Source organism: Marmota monax, unplaced genomic scaffold (assembly GCF_021218885.2).
Source record: "Marmota monax isolate L192 unplaced genomic scaffold, Marmota_monax_Labrador192_F-V1.1 WCK01_AAM20220418_F8-fsc00008, whole genome shotgun sequence".
NCBI lineage: Eukaryota > Metazoa > Chordata > Mammalia > Rodentia > Sciuridae > Marmota > Marmota monax.
In genome coordinates this window covers 19,245,789-19,260,550 of record NW_026694432.1, presented here as the reverse complement: position 1 = coordinate 19,260,550, position 14,762 = coordinate 19,245,789, and the positions used below count along the sequence as shown (strand labels likewise).

The following is a 14,762-nucleotide window of genomic DNA, read 5'->3' as shown; positions in this document are numbered from 1 at the left end:
GGTGCTGAGACTCGAACCCAGTGCCTCATGCATGCTAGGCAAGCGTGTTACCACTTAGCCATACTTCCTCTTCCTCTTCCATTTCTTACTCCTTCTTACCTCAGATTCTACAGCCTAATTCTACTTAATTTGGTGTCATCTGGTAATGCTGTTTCCATCACCTGCAATTTCCTTTCTTCCCTTTTAATCTAGTTAACACTTGTTATGACACCATCAAGTTACTTTGTGCATTAATGACCTTTTCCAGGAAGACTTCCCTGATGCCCTCAGGATGGCTGAAGTGTCCTACTTGCTTCCAAAACAGCTGGCCTGTTTATATCTCATTACCCAATTGTATCAAATCACATGGTACTGTTTCCTTAGTATAACTCTGCTTCCTACTAACCTGCTGATCAACTCTTTTGAATGCATAGTTGGAGTCCACACTTAAAATGAACATCTAGCTTTTGAAAGTCAACTGTGTCCAGTTTAAAAAAAAAAAAAAAAGAATCCTGGCAGTTGATGAAGCAGGTGTATAATGACAGATTCTGGAGATGGAGGCAGAAGGATAGCAAGTTTGAGGTCAGCCTCAGCAATTTAGTGGGACCCTGTCTCATAATAAAAAATAAAAGGTGCTGGGGTGTAATCAGCTGAAGACAGCAAGTGCTCACGCCTGTAATCCCCACAACTCTGGAGGTTGAGGCAGGAGGATCACAAATTCAAGGCCAGTCTCAGCAACACAGTGGAGGTCCTGAGCAATTTAGTGAGATGCTGTCCCAAAATAAAAACAATTAACAAGGCTTAGGGTTAGGGCTGAGGTTGTAGCTCAGTTGATAGAGCACTTGCCTAGCACATTGAGGCACTGAGTTCCATCATCAGCACCGCATAAAAATAAATAAAAACAAGGGTGTTTTAAAAAAAGGCTTGGCGATATAGCTCAGTGGTAAAGCATTCTTGAGTTCAATCCCCAGTACTAAAAAAATAAATTTAATTAATAATTAATTAATTAACTATTTTAATTAAAAAATAAAAATAAATAAAAGGTTTGGGGATGTAGCTCAGTGAAAAGCACCCCTGGGTCCAATCCTAGTACTGGAAAAAAATAATAATAATAAAGGTGGAGGGAGGCTGTATAGAGAAAGGAAACCAGAGCTAGAGTTAAAAGTGTCAGTATAGTATAGTCCCAAAGAGGATGGACCAATAAACTGCTTGATTTGTATCCCAGCCTCTCTACTCCCTTGCATGTAATTTAACATCTGTTGTCTAAGTTTTCCCACTGTACCACTGTTAATAGTGGCACTTGATTCATAGGGTTTCTGTGAGGATTATTAAATTTTGGAAATTTTGTTTGGGCTCTAGGGATTGAACCCAGAAGCACTTTACCACTGAGCTACATCCCCCTTCCTTTTTATTTGAGACAAGGTTTCCCTAAGTTGCCCAGGCTGGCCTCAAATTTGTGATCCTCCTGCATCAGTCTCATGAGTTGCTGGGATTAAAAGTCTAGGCCACCTGGGCTGGCTTTACTTTTACATTAACTATGCGAGACATTATTTGTTAATCACTGAATTTTTTAGTATCCTTTTAATTTCTGCACTTCAAGTGAATGCTTCATTCATCTTTCCCTAATCTCTGCTCCCTCCACACTTTATGTGCTTGACGTTAGCAGAGTTCAATAAATGTTGAATTTACAACCCCCACCCCATATTTTTTATTTATTTTTGAGGCTGGGTTGTCTTATATCGCCCAGGCTGGCCTCAAACCATGGGCTCAAGCCACCCCATCTCAGCCTCCTGAGTAGTTACAGGTGCACGCCACTCCCTAGTATTTTAAAATTGAGGTTAATATCCATAGCAAAGTGAAAAAAAAAAAGGATATTGCTGAGATCCCCAGTTGCTCACAACATTATGCTAAGCAATATAGGGCGTCTTCCTTTTCACCTTCAGGTATCTAATAAAAAGAGGTCTTTGTTTTATAACATTCTCCCCTTCTCTTCGTGAAGCTCCCTTTCTTGTCCGAGTCAGCGTTTCTGCGATCAAAGTTTAAATGTAAGTTCTTTCTTCCCTTCTACCAGTTCCAAGAGATCTCCTACACAAAAACATCTCTGGGTCATCGAACTTGGAAAAAAATAAATATTTTCTTGGATGAGGACCTATGACGTCAAGCTTCCTCCGCCACCACAGAGCAGTTACTGTGCAAACCAGTGCCGCATGTTTGCGCATGCGTTTCCGCTTGCCCGCAAAGAAACAATTTCTGACCCTCTCGGCACCCTTACGTCGCGAGGCGGCAGTGTCTCGCCTCGTTTGCGCGACGTCGGCTTCCTGCCGGAAGTGGGAAGAGGAGGAGGCGGGGCGGTTATGCTTGTGGTGTGTTTTGCTAGGCTCCTGTGCTCTGAGGTCTGGGGAATAATTGTCGCTCAAAGGCTCTGCGGGCGGAGTGCGGGCGGAGGTGTGTTTCTCCAGTGTAAGTGCACACGTCCAGGATGCCGGCTTAGGACGATCTGTACTATCATTTTATAAAAGAATTTTATGCTTCCGCGAGGCTCTCTCCTACTCGGCCGCAGGCTCTGCCACTGACTTGATGCGCACTGTGACTTGCCTTGTATCCCTCTCCGTGTCTCTGTGTCTAATCTGTAAAATGAAGGGAAGACAAGATCCCTAAAGTCACTTTTCAGGTTTTCCGAATGTAATTGAATGTCTGTTATGTCTTTTGAGCCACGTAGTCCGGAGGGTTAGTATCCTTGACCCCATTTTATAGGGAAAAGACGGTGAGAGGTTACGTGACTTCCTCAAGATTGAACAGATACCTTTTTGAGGTTTTAGAAGTTGAAACTAGAATGTTACTCTGTAACTCCATGGTCAAATTTTCTTTGTATATTTCTATATCGTCAGTTCCTGGAACTGGCCACATAAGGGGATACTCAAAAATTTTGAATGAGTTAATCTTGATTCCAGGGCCAATGCCATGCAAACCTGGTATCTCTCCATCTCTGATGTATAAACAAATGTTACTTTTCCAGGGTATCCTGTGCCTTTCCTTACTGGGTGCTCTGAGTCCAGTTCTGTAGTCTTCAATTAATCAGACAGACACCATGGAGGCACCCCCAGTTACCATGATGCCTGTTACTGGGGGCACCATTAACATGATGGAGTACCTGCTTCAGGGTAAGTAAACCAGAAAGCTGGGATTACCTGCTTTCCTCTTTTCAGCTTCTGTGGATATGAAAGACTTACACAAAGGTAACCTGCATAATTTCTGACACTCAGCAGACAATTTCCATCCCCTGCAGTGCTGGGGATTGAACACTGAACCTCATGCATGGTAGACAACCTCTACCCCAGCTCCTTATTTTTTAAATTATTTTAAACTTAAAAGTATGGTTTCAAGGGGCTGGGGTCCTGGCTTAGCAGTAGAGCGCTCACTTAGCACATGTGGAATGCTGGGTTTGATCCTCAGCACCACATAAAAATAAAATAAAGGTGTTGTGTCCAACTACAACTAAAACAATATTTTAAAAATATGGTTTCAAATTCATTAAGCACTATAAATTTGCCAGTATAACATTTGAAATGTTGCACCTCATATCTGTTGAACTTTTTCATCTTGCAAAACTGAAACTCTATACCCATTAAATACTAATTTCCCCTCTCTTCTACTCCCAGGCGTTAGCAACTATCTTTCTACTTTCTCATTTCAAATATCTTAGATACCTCATATGAGTGGGATAATACAGTATTTGTCTTTTTGTGACTGACATATTTCATTTAGCGTAATGTACTTGGGATTCATCCATTTTATGATATAGGACAGAATCAATCCCCATATCTATCTATCTCTCTCGCTCTCTCGCTTTCTCGCTCTCTCCCTCTTTTTTCCATACTGGAGATTCAACCCAGGGTCTTACTCATGTGAGGCAAGTTCTATACCCTGAGCTACAACCCCAGCCCTTTTAAAATTTTTTATTTTGAGACAGGGTCTTTCTAAATTCCTCAGGCTGCGCTTGAACTTGCCATCCTTCTTTGTATTACCCTTCCTTAACTTCTCAAGTAGCTGGGATTACAGGGATTTGTCACCACACCTGGCCAGAATAACCTTTTTTTTTTTTTTTAGTTGTAGTTGGACACAATATCTTTTCATTTTATTTATTTATTTTTATGTGTTGCTGAGGATCAAACCCAGCCGCCTCACATGTGCTAGGCAAGCGCTCTACCTCTGAGCCCCAGCCCCAGCCCCAGCCCCTGTGCTTTTTTCTTTTTGGTACCAGGGATTGAACCCAGGGGTGCTTAACCACTGAGCCACATACCCTTTTGTATATTTTATTTAGAGATAGGGTCAGCAATAAAAGAGAATAAAACTATGGTATTTGCAGGTAAATAGATGGAGTTAGAGAATATAATGAGGCTGGCTGGGTTGATGGCTCATGACTATAATCCCAGTGACTCGGGAGGCTGAGGCAAGAGGATTGTGAGTTTAAAGCCAGCCTCAGCAATTTAGTGAAGCCCTAAGCAATGCAGTGAGACCCTGTCTCTAATAAAATATAAAAAAGGGCTGGGGATGGGACTTAGTGGTTAAGAACCCCTGGGTTCATTTTTCAGTACCTGCCCCCTTAAAAAAAATTGCTGAGGCTGGCGTTGAACTCACAATCTTCCTATCTCAGTTTCCTGAGCCATAGGGATTCCAGGTGTGTGGCACTGTGCCTGGCTTTATTGTGGTTTTGATTTATATTTCTCTAGTGGTTAGTGATATCGAACCTCTTATATTCTTGTAGGCCATTTGTATGTCTTCTTTGCAGAATTGTCTATTTAGTCTTTGCCTACTGTTCCTTTTTTTTGGTCCAACAGCTAGCATATGATTGTATTTATTTAAATTATTTATTTATTCTAATTTATTATATGATGGCAGAATGCATTACATTTCATATTACACATATAGAGCACAAATTTTCAAGTCACTGGTTGTACATAAAGTATTTTCACACCATTCGTGTCTTCATACATGTACTTAGGGTAGTGATGTCTAATTCATTCCACCTTCTTTCCTATCCCCACGCCCCCTCTCTTCCCCTCCCTCCCCTTTGTCCTATCTAAAGTTCCTCCATTCCTCTCATGCTCCCCCCCATCACCATTATGATTCAGTATCCTCATATCAAAGAAAACATTCGGCCTTTGGTTTTTTTCACTTAGCATTATATTCTCTAACTCCATCCATTTACCTGCAAATGCCATGATTTTATTCTCTTAATGCTGAGTAATATTCCATTGTGTATATATACCAAAGTTTGCCATCATATAATAAATTAGAATAAATAAATAATTTAAATAAATAAATAAATAAAATCATATGCTAGCTGTTGGACCAAAAAAAAAAGAACAGTAGGCAAAGGCTAAATAGACAATTCTGCAAAGAAGACATACAAATGGCCTACAAGCATATGAGAGGTTCGATATCACTAATCACTAGAGAAGGGAATCTGGGTTGGTTCCACAATTTAGCCATTTTGAATTGTGTTGCTATAAACATTGATGTGGCTGTGTCCCTGTAGCATGCTGTTTTTAAGTCCCTTGGGTATAAACTGAGGATAGCTAGGTCAAACGGTGGTTCCATTCCAAGTTTTCCAAGGATTCTCTGTACTGCTTTCCAGATTGGCTGCACCAATTTGCAGTCCCACCAGCAATGTATGAGTGTGCCTTTTCCCTCACATCCTTGCCAACACTTACTGTTGTTTGTATTCTTGATAGTTACCATTCTGACTAGAGTAAGATGAAAGTTTTGGTTTTCATTTCTCTAATTGCTAGAGATGTTGAACATTTTTTCATATATTTGTTGATTGATTGTATGTCCTCTTCTGAGAAGTGTCTGTTCAGTTCCTTGGTCCATTTATTGATTGGGTTATTTGTTTTTCTGGTGTTAAGGTTTTTGAGTGCTTTATATATCCTACAGATTAGTGCTTTATCTGATGTGTTTGTGGTAAAGATTTGCTCCCATTCTGTAGGTTCTCTATTCACCTCACTGGTTGTTTCTTTTGCTGAGACGAAGCTTTTTTGTTTGAATCCATCCCATTTATTGACTCTTGGTTTTAATTCTTATGCATTAGGAGTCTTATTAAGGAAGCTGGGGCCTAATCTGACATGATTGAGATTTAGGTCTACCTGTTCTTCTATTTGGTGCAAGGTCTCTGGTTTAATTCTTAGGTCCTTAATCCACTTTGAGTTGAGTTTTGTGCATGGTGAGAGATAGAGGTTTAATTTCATTTTGTTACATGTGGATTTCCAGTTTTCTCAGCACCATTTGTCGAAGAGGCTATCTTTTCTCCAATAAATGTTTTTGGCGCCTTTGTCTAATGTGAGATAACTGTAATTATGTAGGTTTGTCTTTGTGTCCTCTATTCTGTTCCATTGGTCTACAGGTCTGTTTTGGTGCCAATACCATGCTGTTTTTGTTACTATTCCTCTGTAGTATAGTTTAAGGTCTAGAATAGTAATGCCACCAGCTTTATTCTTCTTGCTAAGAATTGCTTTGGCTATTCTGGGTCTCTTATTTTTCCCAGATGAATTTCATAATTGCTTTTTCTATTTTCATTGGGATTTTGATTGGGATTGCATTGAATCTGTATAGTGCTTTTGGTAGTATGGTCATTTTGGCAATATTAATTCTGCCTATCCAAGGACAAGATAGATCTTTCCATCTTCTAAAGTCTTCTTTAATTTCTTTCTTTAGCATTCTGTAGTTTTCATTGTAGAGGTATTTCACCTCTTTCGTTGATTTGCAAGTATTTCTTTTTTTCCTTTTTGAAGCTATTGTAAATGGGGTGGTTTTCCTAGTTTCTCTTTCTGAGGATTTGTCATTTATGTACAGAAATGCTTTTGATTTATGGGTGTTGATTTTATATCCTGCTACTTTGCTGAATTCATTTATTAGTTCTAGAAGATTCCTGGTGGAATATTTTGGGTCTTCTAGGTATAGAATCATCGTTGGCAAATAGAAATAATTTGAGTTCCTCTTTTCCTATCCATATCCTTTTAATTTCTTTCGTCTGTCTAATTGCACTGGCTAGAGTTTCAAGAACTGTGTTAAATAGAAGTGGTGAAAGAGGGCATCCCTGTCTTGCTCCAGTTTTTAGAGGGAATGCTTTCAATTTTTCTCCATTTAGAATGATGTTGGCCTGGGGCTTTGCATAGATAGCTTTTACAATGTTGTATTCCTGACATCCCTGTTTTTCTAGTGTTTTGAACATGAAGGGGTGCTGTATTTTGTCAAATCCTTTCTCTGCATCTATTGAGATGATCATATGATTTTTATCTTTGAGTCTATTGATGTGATGAATTACATTTATTGATTTCCGTATGTTGAACCAACCTTGCATCCCTTGGATGAACCCTACTTGATCGTGGTGCATTATCTTTTGATATGCTTTTGTTGTTTTCAGTTTGCCAAAATTTTATTGAGAATTTTTGCATCTATCTTCATTAGAGATATTGTTCTGAGTTTTCTTTCTTTGATGTGTCTTTGTCTTTGTCTGATTTTGGAATCAGGTGACATTGGCCTCATGGAATGAGTTTGGAAGTGTTCCCTCTTTTTCTATTTCATGAAATAGTTTGAGGAGTATTGGTGTTAGTTCTTCTTTAAAGGTCTTGTAGACCTCAGCTGTGTATCCATGTAGTCCTGGGCTTTTCTTGGTTGGTGGTGTCCTCTATTTCCTTGCTTGAAATTGTGTATATAATCCTGATTTAGTTTGGGTATATCATATGCCTCTAGAAATTTGTTGATGCCTTTGATATTTTCTGTTTCATTAGAGGACATATTTTCAAAATAATTTCTGTAGTGTCCGTTGAGATATTTCCTTTCTCATCATGGATGTTAGTAATCTGAATTTTCTCTTTCCTTCTCCTCGTTAGCATGGCTAATGGTTTATCATTTTTATTTATTTTTTCAAAGCACTAATTTTTTGTTTTGTCAATATTTTCAATTGTTTCTTTTGTTTCAATTTCATCGATTTCATCTCTAATTTAATTATTTCCTGTCTTCTACTGCTTTTGAAATTGATTTGTTTTTCTTTTTCTAGGGTTTTGAGTTGTAATGTTAGGTCATTTATTTGTTGACATTTTCTTCTTTGAAGGAATGAACTCCGTGAAATGAATTTTCCTCTTAAAACTGTTTTCATACTGTCCCAGAGATTTCGATATGTTGTATCAGTGTCTCATTTACCTCGAAGAATTTTTTAATCTCCTCCTTGATATCTTTTGCAATCCATTGTTCATTCAGTAGCATTTTATTCAGTCTCCAGGTATCAGAGTAGCTTTTATTTTTTTATTTTATCATTGATTTCTAATTTCATTCCATTACGGTCTGGTAGAATGCAGGGTAGTAACTCTACTTTTTTGTATTTACTAAGAGTTGCTTTGTGGCATAATATATGGTCTATTTTAGAGAAGGATCCATGTGCTGCTGAGAAGAAAATATATTTGCTCGTTGATGGATAATATATTCTATTATATGTCAGTTAAGTCTGAGTTATTGATTTATTATTGAGTTCTATAGTTTCTTTGTTTAGCTTTTGTTTGGAAGATCTATCCAGTGGTGAAAAAGGTATGCTAAAGTCACCCAGAATTATTGTGTTGTGGTCTCTTTGACTCTTGAACATAGATAGAGGCTCCATTGAAATGTGGATTAGGTGGATATAGGGCATGTATATTTATAACTGTTATGTCTTGTTGATGTATGGTTCCCTTAAGCAGTATGAAATGTCCATTTTTTTTAAAGGTGGACACAATATCTTTATTTTATTTTTATGTGGTGCTGAGGATCGAACCCAGTGCCAGGCGAGCACACTACCACTTGAGCCACAACCCCAGCTCCTGAAAAGACCATCTTTATCCCTTTTGGTTAACTTGGGCTTGAAGTATACTTTATTTGATATGAGAATGGAAACCCCTGCTTGTTTATGAAGATCATGTGAATGGTATATTTTATCCCAACCTTTCACCTTCAGTCTGTGAACATCTTTTCCTATGAGTTGAGACTATTGAAGGCAGCATATTGGTGGGTCTTTTTCTTAATCCAGTCTAGCAGTATTTTGGTTGGTGAGTTTAGGCCATTAACTTTCAGGTTTATTATTGAGACATGATTTGTATTTCCAGTCATTTTTGTTTATTTTTGCATTTAACTTGACTTGGTTTCTCCTTTGATTGGCTTTTCCTTTATTATAGTTCTTCCCTCTGCAAATTTTCATTGTTGTTTTTCATTTCCTCCTTGTGGAATATTTTGCCAAGAATGTTCTGTAGTGCAGGCTTTCTTGCTGTAAATTCTTTGCTAAGTTGCTGAGGCTGGCTTTGAACTTGCAATCCTCCTGCCTCAGCCTCCTGAGTTGCTAGGATTTTAGGTTTGTGCCACCACACCCTGCTCCTAACACACATCTTCACCCTAACCTGTTCAATATCAAACTGTTGATTTTTCCACCTCAAAATCTTATTTCTCCTGTAGTCTTCCCATCAAAGTAAATGGCAACTCTCAGCTTTCATCTTCCCAGGCCAAAAACCATGGAATCATCTTTGACTTCTTTCTCCAACATCCTATATCCACCTAATCCACATTTCTAAAACAAAAGCAAAATCCACCTTTCACCCCCTTGATCATTTCTACCTGGTCCAACTTGCTTTCATTTTTTTGCCTTGCCTTTGCAGTAACCTGTCTCCACCTTTGCCTTTTTTTTTTTTTTTTTTAATGTGGTCTTGCTGTGTTGCCTAAGTTGGCTTTGAATTCCTGAGTTCAAGTGATCCTTCTACCTCCTTAATAAGTGGGACTATAGGCATGTGCCATCATGCCTGGTTCATCAACCTCGTCTTCTTTAATCTACACAATAGGCAAGTGGTCTTTTTTAAAATATAAGGCAAATATGAAAAATAAATAAATAAAATATAAGGCAAATAAATCCTCTGCTCAGAACCCTCCAGTTTCCTATGTGATTTAAAATAAAATATAATCTAGACCATTTTCTACAAGATCCTACATATTATGTTCTCTGTTATCTGTCCAACATTATCTCTTCCCACTTTCCCCCTTGATCAGTCTCTTTAGCCAGAATGACATGCCTACTATTGTCTGAAAATAACAAGTATTTGGCAATGTATTTCTCTTATCCCTTATGCTAAAAATGTTCTTCCTTCATATATTCCCAACACTTTCTTTAGATCACTACAAAATGTTACTATATTGCAAAAACTAACAGTAAGATTCAAAAGACTGAATATTTGAAAACAAACAGGGTTCTAAGTACAGCAATGGACTACCAGGTCCTGGTAAGCATGTGATTGAAGATTTATTTAAGAGTTGTGCCAGGGCACACTGTGCTAGGCAGTAGGAGGCCCTGACCTTACAGAGATTACAGTTTATTAGAGAAAACAAAAAATAAAAAAGTAAATAAAAAAATAGAAATACAAGGAAATAAAAGGTAGATGATAGAATAATTGGTGGGGAAGGTTGGGGGAAAACCGAACTGAGGGGCTGGAGTGGTCAGAAAAGGTCTAAGCAGATGAACCTGTGCTGAGATCCAAAGGATGAAAATGAGATGATTAGGGAAAAGAGTTGTCAGGGCAGAGGGATGATCAAATGCAAAGACCACGAGGCAGGAAAGAGCTTGGCAGATTCAAGGAAATGAAAGTAATATTTAAAAGTCATTATGAGGGCTAGGGCTATAGCTCAGTGGCAGAGTGCTTGCCTAGCACATTGAAGCACTGGGTTTGATCCTCAGCACCACATAAAAATAAACAAATAAAATAAAGGCATTCTGTCCATCTATAACTACAAAAAATAATAATAAAAAAAAGATAATTATGAAACCTGGGATCATCTAAGCAACTTAGTGAGACCCTGTCTCAAAATAAAATAAAAAGTTCTAGGGATGGGGCTCAGTATTAAGTGCCCTTGGGTTCAATCCCTGGAAACAACAACAACAAAAATGTATGTTAGGCATCCAAATGGAAAAATCGAGTAGACAGTTTGGATATATGAGTCTACAGTTCATGATTTAAATGTGGGAGTCTCAAGAAATAAAATAGTATTTAAAGCTATGGGATCAACTCAGGTCACCAAGGAAGGAAGAGACTTATTTTGGAGGAAGGGGGTGTTTGGTGTTTTTTTGTTTGTTTGGTACCAGGGCTTGAACGCAGGGGTGATTTACTACTAAACTACATCCCTGGCCCTTTTTTATTTTTAAATTTTGAGATAGGGTCTCACTAAGTTGCTGAGGCCCTCACTAAGTTGCTGAGGCTAACCTTGAACTTGTGATCCTTTGCCTCAGCCTCCTGAATTGCTGGGATTATGGGCATGTGCCACCATGCCTAGCAAAGAGACTATTGATAGAGAAAAGGACCAGGAATGAGTTGTAGGACCTTCCATCATTTAGGCAAGAGGAAGAGATTAAGCAGAGAAAACTTAAAGGAATAGTCACTGAGTTAGGTGAAGAACCAAGAGTGATTTGTGTCCTAAAGGCCAAGGGTATAATTTGTAACAACTGTGTTAAATGTTGCCAGAAGGATGAATAAATGAAGACTAAGATTAATGTTTTTATGAAGCAGTTCATTGTCTTTTCAAAAAATATATAAAATGGAAATTTTAGAGCTGGGGATGTGGCTCAGTGGTAGAGCGCTTGCCTAGCATGTACAAGGCCCTGGGTTCAATCTTTAATCCCCAGCATCACAAAAGAAAAAAAAAAGAAACTTTATATGTTCTTACATAAATGGAAGATTTATGGGGCTGGAGTTATAGTTCAGTGGTGGAGCACTTGCCTAGCATGCAGTGAAGCCCCGAGTTCAGTACCCAGCACTATACACACACACACACGCACGCACAAAACAAAACTTGCTGGAAATAGCAGATAATTGTGGCCAGGGGTATAGCTCAGTGATAGAGCACTTGCTTAGCATGGGTGGGGCCCTGGGTTTACTCCCCAACACCAAAAAAGAAAAAAAAAATCAATCCCACAAATATGATTGTTAAAATAAACGACATTCTCACCGTTGTCTTTTAAAGTCTCTGAGGCCAAGGAGCAAGAACTTCTGGACATTAGCATTTCTAGGGAGATCCTAAAGAAAGGGAAATAACTTTCTCATAATGTTATACAATAGCTTGGCAATATAACTCCTTATATATTAGGCCTGTGTTTTACATAGTACTACACTAAACTGTTGGGTTTTTCATTTAAGATTTTTGTTTTGTTTTTTTAAATAATCCTTTGCTAATTCTTTGACCCAAAATGAAAGCTGAGATTTAATAGTGCTTTTTCCCTCTTTAGGAAGTGTTTTAGACCACAGTTTGGAAAGCCTTATCCACCGCCTTCGTGGTTTATGTGACAACATGGAACCTGAAACTTTCCTTGACCATGAGATGGTATTCCTCCTGAAGGGCCAGCAAGCCAGCCCATTTGTCCTGAGGGCCCGGCGCTCTATGGATAGAGCAGGGGCACCCTGGCATCTGCGTTACCTGGGACAGCCAGAAATGGGAGACAAGAACCGATACGCTTTGGTGCGAAACTGTGTGGACATTGCCACATCTGAAAACCTCACAGATTTCTTGATGGAAATGGGCTTCCGCATGGACCATGAGTTTGTTGCCAAGGGACACTTGTTTCGTAAGGGCATTATGAAGATTATGGTATACAAGATTTTCCGCATCCTGGTGCCAGGGAACACAGACAGCACTGAAGCCTTGTCGCTCTCCTATCTTGTGGAATTAAGTGTTGTTGCACCAGCCGGGCAGGACGTGGTCTCTGATGACATGAGGAACTTTGCTGAGCAGCTGAAACCTCTGGTTCACCTGGAGAAAATAGACCCCAAAAGGCTCATGTGACTAAGACAGTCTGTCCTCATATGTTAGAAAAAAGATGTTATAAATGCCCCAGTTTACCACTGCCAGCCAGGTGTTGCTCAGGAAGGACAGTGAGAATTTACTTGGTTCTTTGCAGTGTATTCCTCGTGAGGTTTCACATTCATGGCAGCCTTTTTATTTAAAAAAAATTTTTTTTATTTTTTGGTACTTGGAACTGAACCTAGGGACGCTTAACCACTGAGCCATATTCTCAGCCCTTTTTTGTATTTTATTTAGAAACAGGGTCTTGCTGAGTTGCGTAGGGTCTCCCTAAGGTTGCTGAGGCTGGCTTTGAACTTGGTATCTTCCTGCCTCAGCCTCCCAAACCGCTGGGATTACACGTGTGTGTCACCACACCCAACCATGGCAGCTTTTTTAAATTAAAGGCTCAGGATAACACAGAATATGTCTAATCCCTCTGCATAAAGAAGGGAAACTGGGACAAATTAGCTTTGGAAAGAAAAGTCTCTTAATTATTATGTGTAAGGTTTGTAACAGAACCTGTGAGCTTGTGTTGAATAGTAATAAAAGCTGTTTAAAAATGTCTATAATTCTGCTTCTTTGGTCTCTTATTTTATACCCTCAGGGGAGATTCATTAGAAGTTGAAGCAACAATAAGGGTAATTCTTAGTTTTAATTTTTTGTTTGTTTGTGGTGCTCAAAATCAAACCCTGGGCCTCAAGCATGTTTGGCAGGTACTTTATCACTGAGCTATACCTCTAGTCCCTCAGTTTTAATTTTATGAAAATGGTAGTTCTCACTTATCATAAAGTGGCACATTTGTTGATGAGACATTTTAAAGTACAAAATAGTAAAAATAATATCTAAGGAAATACACTATTTTGGTATATAGCTTTCTAGTCTTTAGTTTTTATAAATTTATGTACATACATATATATACACATATATGTTTGTTTTGGTTTTGGGGGGGTACTGGGGATTTAACCCACTAAGCCACATCCCCAGTCCTATTTTGTATTTTATTTAGAGACAGGGTCTCACTGAGTTGCTTAGTGCCTGTTTGCTGAAGCTGGCTTTGAACTCAAGATTCTCCTGCCTCAGCCTCCCAGCTGCTGGGATTACAGGTATGCACCACTGTGCCCAGCTATATATTTGTTTTTATAAAAACATTTCATACATATTAGGTTTCTGTTTATTTCCCAGGATATTAATCTGTAGTGTTCTTTTGTAAATGTAAAAAAAAAAAAAAAAAAAACATTTATTGGGTTCTAATCATGTTACAGTGCTGTCCTAAATTCTTTATTTTTTTGTTCTTTTTGCGCATAACAGTAGAATGTATTTTACCTGCATACGTGGGGTATAACTTCCCATTTTTGTGATTGTATATGATGTGGAGTTACCCTGGTCATGTATTCATATATGAACATAAGAAAGTTATGTTTGATTCATTCTATCTTTGCTAGTCACATCCTCCCTCTGTTCCCTTCATTCTCTTTTAGACAAAGGAGAATGAACTTCACAAAATCCAGTGAACTTCCATTCAGCCTTTGGTTTTTGGGATTGGCTTATTTCACTTATCATGATAGTCTCCAGTTTACAAATGCCATAATTTCATTCTTCTTTATGGGTGAGTAATATTCTATTGTGTGTATGTACCACATTTTCTTTATTCACATTCATCTGTTGACGGGCACCCAGGTTGGTTCCATAGCTTAACCCAAGTTCTTTATTTATGTTAAACCAGACCCTTCGGGGCCAGTGGCAGAGCACTTGTCTTAGAGTGCCTGAGACCTTGGTACCTAGCACCATTACTAAATAAATAAATAAATAAATAAATAAATAAAAAGACCCATTTTGTAAACAGGTACAGAGTAATTATCTTTTTCTAGGTTATACAGCTTTGATTAGCAGAGCTAGTATTTAAATATTGGCAGTTATAATTACTCTTTGTATTTTTATCATTT

The 14,762-nt window shown here is 38.5% G+C and overlaps 1 protein-coding gene across 2 annotated transcripts; it reads left to right on the top strand.

Annotated features, from left to right (window-relative positions):
* Positions 1 to 2,314: 2,314 nt before the first annotated feature.
* On the top strand, positions 2,315 to 13,388 carry Med18 (mediator complex subunit 18). 2 transcript variants are annotated; one of them, XM_046469029.2, is made up of 3 exons: positions 2,315 to 2,439; positions 2,996 to 3,140; positions 12,266 to 13,388. In XM_046469029.2, the coding sequence occupies exons 2-3, from the start codon at positions 3,068 to 3,070 to the stop codon at positions 12,817 to 12,819; spliced, it is 627 nt and encodes a 208-aa protein (XP_046324985.1). In that variant the 5' UTR covers positions 2,315 to 2,439; positions 2,996 to 3,067; the 3' UTR covers positions 12,820 to 13,388. The 2 variants fall into 2 exon arrangements, with proteins under 2 accessions (XP_046324985.1, XP_058427008.1); XM_058571025.1 differs by having other exon boundaries at positions 2,329 to 2,424.
* The last annotated feature ends 1,374 nt before the right edge of the window (positions 13,389 to 14,762 follow it).